The sequence below is a fragment of the Papaver somniferum genome, chromosome 4 (assembly GCF_003573695.1).
Source record: "Papaver somniferum cultivar HN1 chromosome 4, ASM357369v1, whole genome shotgun sequence".
In the NCBI taxonomy this organism is placed as follows: Eukaryota; Viridiplantae; Streptophyta; class Magnoliopsida; order Ranunculales; family Papaveraceae; genus Papaver; species Papaver somniferum.
The window spans coordinates 60,480,357-60,488,165 of record NC_039361.1 but is presented as its reverse complement, the minus strand read 5'-3'; the positions used below and the strand labels follow the sequence as shown (position 1 = coordinate 60,488,165).

The 7,809-nt window shown below is 36.5% G+C and overlaps 2 protein-coding genes across 2 annotated transcripts; one reads left to right on the top strand and one right to left on the bottom strand.

The window, feature by feature from the left end:
* The first annotated feature begins 2,190 nt into the window (after positions 1-2,190).
* LOC113275658 (nudix hydrolase 1) lies at positions 2,191-3,546 on the top strand. Its single transcript, XM_026525200.1, has 2 exons — positions 2,191-2,478; positions 3,088-3,546. Exons 1-2 carry the CDS (start codon positions 2,343-2,345, stop codon positions 3,414-3,416), a joined length of 465 nt encoding a protein of 154 aa, XP_026380985.1. The 5' UTR covers positions 2,191-2,342; the 3' UTR covers positions 3,417-3,546.
* A 487-nt stretch (positions 3,547-4,033) lies between these two features.
* LOC113275657 ((R)-mandelonitrile lyase-like) lies at positions 4,034-7,333 on the bottom strand. Its single transcript, XM_026525199.1, has 6 exons — positions 7,215-7,333; positions 6,457-7,119; positions 5,198-6,074; positions 4,903-4,956; positions 4,475-4,516; positions 4,034-4,261 (listed from the first exon to the last, which is right to left on the bottom strand). The coding sequence occupies exons 1-5, from the start codon at positions 7,324-7,326 to the stop codon at positions 4,513-4,515; spliced, it is 1,710 nt and encodes a 569-aa protein (XP_026380984.1). The 5' UTR covers positions 7,327-7,333; the 3' UTR covers positions 4,034-4,261; positions 4,475-4,512.
* Positions 7,334-7,809: the final 476 nt, after the last annotated feature.

Genomic DNA, 7,809 nt, shown 5'->3' with positions numbered 1-7,809 from the left:
GATTTCTGTTCAGTAGCATTTCTGTTTATGATTGAAAATACTAAGAAAACATTTTGATTTTGTTAATGAAATATTTCTGGTAGGAGTCTGATTGAAACTTCTCTAAGAAATTCCTTTTTAACACTCACTGAGATTGGAAGACATGACCTTGTAAATTGATTGTCATCTGCTCTATCAACACTCAAAACCTTTGTCACAGTGGATTTCAGTACTTGTTTTATGAATGTTTAACAAGTTACAGAACCATTTTCAGCATTTTTGCATAACTGGATTATTATTACATTGGTTTATTACATATTCTTCTTTATCAATTGGATGCACCATTTTTCCATGCTTGTATCTGTATGTTGTAATTATGCTTGTATCTTGTTTAACCTGATGACGCTGCAAACCTGCAAACCTGCAAACCTGCCATGTGAGTTTCCTGAATACAAATAATTACAAGGTTTCCAATTCCTGATGAGAACTCTAAGGTTTTCAAGTTTCTGTTTGTCACCTAGTTTGGTGACAAGTTTCTGTTTGTCGTTTTTGTTCTTGCAGTCTCATACAAATGCAAAGGGACTGTATGGGAAAGCATTCCCTCATTTAGATGCATTAGTTGAGATATTTGCTGAAGATAGGGCAAATGGTAAAGGGGCTGCTTCACTTGCTGAAGAGCTAGAAGAGATCGAGAAAGAAGACGAACAAGAAAAGGAAGAAGAAAATGATCAACAACAAAGTAATCAGTCCGAGTCAAACAGTGGTAAAGGTAGAAGGAAAAGGGTACGTTCATCATCCTTTGAAATTGTATCCGGTGAATCAAGTGGAGATTCAAATGGCCTTAGTTTGATGGCTAATTCGTTTAGCAAATTTGTGACGGGTACACTTGATCACTTTGAAGCGGTTCGTGGGTCCCTTAATCAAGAAGCCGATGTCAATAAACGCTTGTTTGAGGAGTTGAATAAGATAGATGGGCTCACTGAAGATGAGGTGATAGATGCCGCATCTATTATTCTCGATTCATCTACAAAAACAAAGGTTTTCTTTGGCATGGGGGAAGAAAAACGATCCAACTATGTGAAGAACAGGATTCTTAAGTAATGTAGCTTATGTTTGTGAGTGATGTTAGGAGGAACTACTAGAAACAATACTTTTCAGTCCTTGCTGTTTTAGTATTACAACTTGTTTGTTTTGAATTTTTTGAATTTTTTGAACTACTAGAAACAGTATTTTGGTTTAGAAATTTGAAATTCAAACTTTTAGAATTGGTTTGTTCTTAGCTATCAAAGTTTCAAAGGGGAGGAAGGGTACTAAAGTGATTTGGCATTTATTGATTACCCTGTAATTGGATTATGTCAACCAAACAATAATATTTGAATCAGGAATCTCATTCTTAGGAATCCAATTCCAGGAATTGGATTACCTTGTAATTGTATTCCCGGGCTTCCAAAAACTTGAACCAAACGCACTATAAGATTAGTAACCAAGAGAATTGGTTAATGGTCAGATCCTACATTGTCAATATGGATTTGTTTTGAATTTCCATAATGATTCAGCCAATGACCATTGACCAATGCCCAGTCTAGTCTGGCTTTAATAAGATTAGGAGGTGCTTGTCTGTTAACCAGGTATATTGACAACCAGCAAAACCAAAACCAGATAAATCAACACGCTCAATTATATTTTAATTTCTGGGATAAATGAAGTTGTTGGACTTGTGAAGCTAGACCTTTCATGAGTAGTCACGGTAATGTTCATATCTGTATCATATTTATTTAATATAGTTCTATTGTTGCATCTTTTCTTCATAATAGGTGGAACCATCAAGAAAGTACATATGAACTCTGGTTTATAAGCGTCGAAAGAGATAATGGTATTAACCATTTTATTTGTATTCTGGACACAAAATCGAAACCACTCTTCCATATAAGGCCAATACTCCTTAGAGACCAACAGATAGAAATACCCAATTGTTAGGGTAGTTGAATAATGATCCATTTTTATGGGGTCATTTTTGGTTTAATATAAGAAAACAATATCGGAATTTTGGACCCTAATCACATTCCACACAGCAGTTCTAGTGGAAGGGTTGTCAAAACCCCGAGTCATCTATATGTTGGTTTAACACATCGGGATTGGAAAAAGATTTTAGAAAAAATGGATATGCCACGTAGTCTTAGACATTATTCCTCACAAACATCCCATTGGTGAAGCTCGTAAGCCCATCTTTCCTTCACATTTTTTTTATCCTAAATGAATACCTTCTCTTCCTTCGAATAATTTCAGAGACAGCTGAAGAGGTTAGTGTTTGCGGTAAGAAACGCAGGTGAGTGTGCAAAAAACAACAACAAAAAACTAGATCAATGGAGGTTAGAGGACCGGCACCCAAAGTAGGAGTTGGGGTATTTGTAATGAAGGACAAGAAGACACTTCTTGGAAAAAGGCGGTCCTCCATTGGCGATTCTACTTTTGCCCTACCTGGTGGTCATCTTGAATTCGGTTAGTAAACACCTTCTCCCTTCTGTAATTCAACTTCTTGTAACCGTAATTTGAACATGCAATGATTTTGATTCGACGCCACCATTTCCGATCTGGATCAATATAATCAGTAATCAGATTCAGACCTAGACACTGTGTCAGTAGTAGTTGGGACAAATTTGGGCTTTAAGCATACTAGAAGCCCAAATTTTTCCAGTACTATCTAGTTTTTTTTTGCTAAGAAAAATTTCATTAATTAGAAATGAATTACAATTTTTCAGAGGGCTTGGATCCAAACCATTCCCCATTGATCCTGGAAGTTCTACAGTGCTTGGCTGTAACACCTACCAAGTGTGTGAAACTTCTATTTAAGAATTCAAATCTAATAGAACTAAAGCATTCCAAAAGAGACTTACAGTCTTCTAAGATAGAGTTGTTAAACCAACTTAGTTGGTTATTATTTAAATTCAAGCAATCTAAAACCACTTTTGCATCACTAATAAGACAGACATGGATCTTTCCTTGCTCCTTTGCCCAGAGTACGGCTTCTAAGACAGCAAGGCTTTCGGCTTCCAGTACTATCTAGTTTCCCAGTGAAAAATGATGATTTTCATTTTCTTGTATGTGCAGGAGAAAGCTTTGAGGAATGCGCATTGAGGGAGGTGAAGGAGGAAACAGGTCTAGACATCAACAAAATTGAGTTTGTGACGGTCACCAACAGCGTCTTTTTAGATGAGCCAAAGCCGTCACATTACATAACTATTTTCATGCGTGGTGAACTGGTGGATTCACAACAAGAGCCACGGAACCTGGAACCTAACAAATGTGATGGTTGGGATTGGTATAAGTGGGGTGATGAGAATATTCCAAAGCCTCTCTTTAAACCTCTGCAAATTTTAGTTGATAGAGGTTTTAATCCCTTCGCAGCTGAGGAAAATTTATACATTAAACCACAATAAGAATCTGTATCATCTATGAACCAGTGTTTGGATTGGGTCATTGCTTGTTGATTCGTCTTCATTTGTTAAAATGAATACTATTTTTTTTGCAGCTTTCAATTTGAATAGTTTAGATTGTGGTCTTTGTTTATACTGTAATTTGTGTTGTTTGTTTGATTCCAATTTACAACCAAACCTACGATATTCAGGAGTAGAAGTGTCAAAAAACACTTTTTCACAGCTATAAGAGCTCGGGACAGTGACATAGCAGATGGAGCAAGCAAAGTAGAAAACCAACTGGTAGTAATAAAGAGCACAATAAGGCTGTCCTGGCAGCTGTTGTTCCTCACGGAACGAGAGTCCTTTGATTGGCAGTATGATCCTTAAGACACTACAGCGCTTACTGTACCAAACACGCTGTACATTTATGGTCCTGTGAAAATGTGAGGAAAAAAAATTGGTACAACTCTATTTCTTGTAGAAGCTCTTAACTCTGATATACAAGTGCCTTACAGTTTTATCAATCAAAGTGTTTTTGTTAACCAATAAAAGAAAAAAAAAACTTCCGGAAAGCCATTACTGAATTAACCAGACAGTGATTTCTTTACAAATAACAAACCATCACACATATCCCCCAAAATATGATACCAACCTATTACAAAATTTGCTCTGTTTTGTACAAAAGAGTAAAATATCTAACCCCAAAAGTTTGACTTGAAGACTTCCCAAGTCTCAGCTATCAGCCTATCAGTAGTCCTACACCATAGCATTCACAGCACTAGCAATCCTTGGCCATTGGATGGGGACGTTCCTTTGATCGGCCACAGATGGGGCACATTCTTTTCCCATCCTGGTAATTGCACATCCTGAAATTTTCACCACAGCAAAAAGAATCAAAATATGAATCATAATGTGATATAAGAAATAAAAAGAGCGTACAACAACGAATCTCAATTACAAGGTAACAAATTGGACATAAGTCAGAGAATACAAAAAATCCTTGTAAGTTGCAACATTAACACGAACTGTTACGACATGCAGAAGAAACGTATTATCACATAAGGAGGAAAAGGTTGTACCTTTCATTTCTCCCTTGAGATTCACAAAAACACCGGCATTATCTACAAATGGAAAGTTCATCAGACGTAAGAAGCAAGCACAACACTAGGAAATACATGGAAACAACACATTTATGTTTCATTTAAATATTGAGTTTCCCTGGTGAGGTTGCACATTCCACTGTATCAGAACTCTCATATATCAACTTGTGCTACCATTAGTAAATCAAATAAAACCCACAAAAGTTGAAGTTCTCTTATAAATCCGAAACAAATTAGGATTGCTTAGTACAACTTAAAATGTAACTTATATGTGGCAACAACTGTAGATTGACAGGAATAAGTTAGCAAGCAGTGAACATCCTAGATCGAACTGAGCATATTGTTTAGTTATATCGGAACTCTAATATAAACTTGAGAAACTAGAAATGTCGATGAAGTAAACTCACATAGCATCTCCCCCCCTTTCCTTCCTTTCCTCCAGGATCTTTACTCCAACATACCTTTTATGATTCACACACACAAAATCACATTGAGAAAAATTTAAAACAAATAACATGGTAATTTAGAATAATTATTTGTAGCACTGTTAGTGCATTTCTGTTTTGTTTGTCCTAGCTGATGCCACTTTGTAGCACTGCAAGTGCTTTTTTTCAGTTTCTTTTTCTTTTTCTCAACATAATGTAACCTTTCAAGTCAAAAAATAAAACAAAAATAGAACAATTAGAGAGTAAATATTTATACCTGCCCATCATCATCAAAGTGGCCTGGGGGTTGGTCCCAGGAGAAATAGAAAAGGTGGAGCCATCGACAACTCTAAGACTATCAACACCAATCACATGGAATTCGCTATCCACCACTTCCCCGACTACACACCCACCATGATAATGCCATATGGTATTCACTGTTCTCTTGCAAAAGTCTTCCATTAAACCATCATCTGATTGGTTTGCAGGCAAACCTGATCCCACAGACCTGAATTCCCTTCTTCCGAAGAATTCCCTGGTTTTGAACACATCCATTGATGCTCCTCTCAATATCTCACCTACTATTCTCATTCCTTCAACACATCTTTTTAAATCCTCGGGATTGGAGAAATAGTTAAACCTGATAATTGGCTGCACCCGAACATCAGTTGATGCTAACCTCAGTGATCCAACAGAGAGTGGGCCAACAATTTTTTCCATGATAGTAGCCACTGTGAGATATAACGGAGACGATGCTGGACCATGAACGATGACTGAATGAGGTGGAGACATAAAAGGAACTATATTGGATGCTGCTTCTATGTAGGTTCCTCGATCAGTAATGCCAACGACTTGTATCAGAGACTGGCCAATTGGTCTTGATGGTATAAAGGATATACCATTTCTGGGGTTATCATATAAGGACTCAGCCACATATGGAAGATGATGTGCCACTGGTATACCCCATGAAGAGAGGTATGGACGTGGTCCAATTCCACTTAACAGAAGAAGTTGTGGACTTCCAATAGCACCTGCACACAGTATGACTTCTCCTTTCCCTCGAATCATTGCATGATGGTGTCTTCCTATTTGATCTCTGTATACTATACCTATTGCTGATTTTTTTGGTCTATCTGTTGGCTCTATCAATGTCTCTGTTGAACCAAAACAAGAATAAACATACAATACAATCAGGTTTAGTTTCCCATTGAAAAACTTGTAAACAAAACAACTTACCCAATTTTTGGAATAAACCACCATAGAATTGAAAATTAAGAGACATCAAATTATAAAACTCTCTATTAACAGAGATCTTGAATGAATTGAGGTAAAAACTAAGAACTATCAGTGTTGATGCTCAACAACAACAAGAGAACTAGGTAATGTTTACCCACGTTAAGACTATGCATACGCTATAATTGGCGGGAAAATTCGCCGGGAAATTTCGTTGAATCCCGTTGACTGTTCAGGTGATCGGGAAAACAAGAAAATTACTAAACTAAATTGTAAAGGAGAAGAAGGAGAGATGAAACTAACCAGAAGAGATGGAATTGAGAATGATTCTTTCAACACTAGCACGAAGAGAAACCCTAATATTGGAGAAATTGGAGTGAGTTAACAAATCAGCCGAAGTATGTCTTCTACCGGAAGAATCAAAGGTAGTACCACCAATCTTTGTACCGATAAGATGATTCAGATTGAAACCATTATAAGGTGTAATATTAGCAGCTTGTAATAATCCATCACGAAAAGCTGATTGCCAATTTCTCAATTCAGGTGTAAAAACAATTGATTCTTCGATCCATTCATAAGATCTATTAACAAGATCTAAATCCCAATTAAAACCAGAAACACCATAAAAATCAGAATCAGCTCTACTATAAAAACCAGCATTAATCGAACTACTACCACCAAGAACTCTTCCTCTAGCATTAGGAACACCTTCTTCAGATGTAAATGACTCTGCTGGTGAATCGTAAGTATCAACTTGTGTTATTGCTGATAAAAACCCTTCTTGATTGATTAAATTTGGGTATTCATTCATATTACCACCTCTTTCAACAAGTAATACTTTGTAATTTGTTGATAATGTTGCTGCTAATGGACAACCAGATGTTCCTCCTCCAACAATTATATAATCGTATTCATCTTCTGTTGGTAATTCTGTTGAATTAAAGATGAACTGTACAAATTCTGGATCTGCATGGAACAACAATCAAGAAATTAGGGTTTTTCTTTCAAGAAAAAATGGAAAAAAAATCAAGAAAATATGGGTTTCTTGATATTCACATTACCTTGTTGTGGTTGAGCAAATGGTTTGACGAATAAAAGAGAAAGAACGAGAATGAATAACGGAGGAATCAGTGAGACAAGAATCGGGAATAATTTTTCATTTCGTTTCGCCATTAATGAACTCTCTCTCTCTCTATCTGAGTGAGAGTTTCGAGTAAATAAAGAAGGAAGACGAAAGGAAAATTTGGGGAAACTTTTTTTAATCAAAAGGATTGATTTTCTACTGCCCGAAATTAACTAACTACTACTACTCTAGTTTTGCCCTAATATAAGCTAACTTTAAGGGCCGTTTAAGGACCAATCTGGTCCGTGCCGTTTCACTGGTATCTCTTTATATTTCCAAATTCCAAATGAACCACGGCTTCACTCTGCTTGATTGTTGATGGACCAAATTCGTCCACCAAAATTGTTGGACATCGTAAACATAGATCAGAAGTGAAAGTATTTTACTTTACGAAAAGTTCTTTTGAAATTTTACAGCCAAACTAACTTCTTGTTTTTGACGTATAAAAGCCGGAAAACTAATTTCGGAGAAGCGTATCAACCATGTTGTCATGTACCTGATCAGCCCTTATATATTATGTTGAGTGTCCTAGC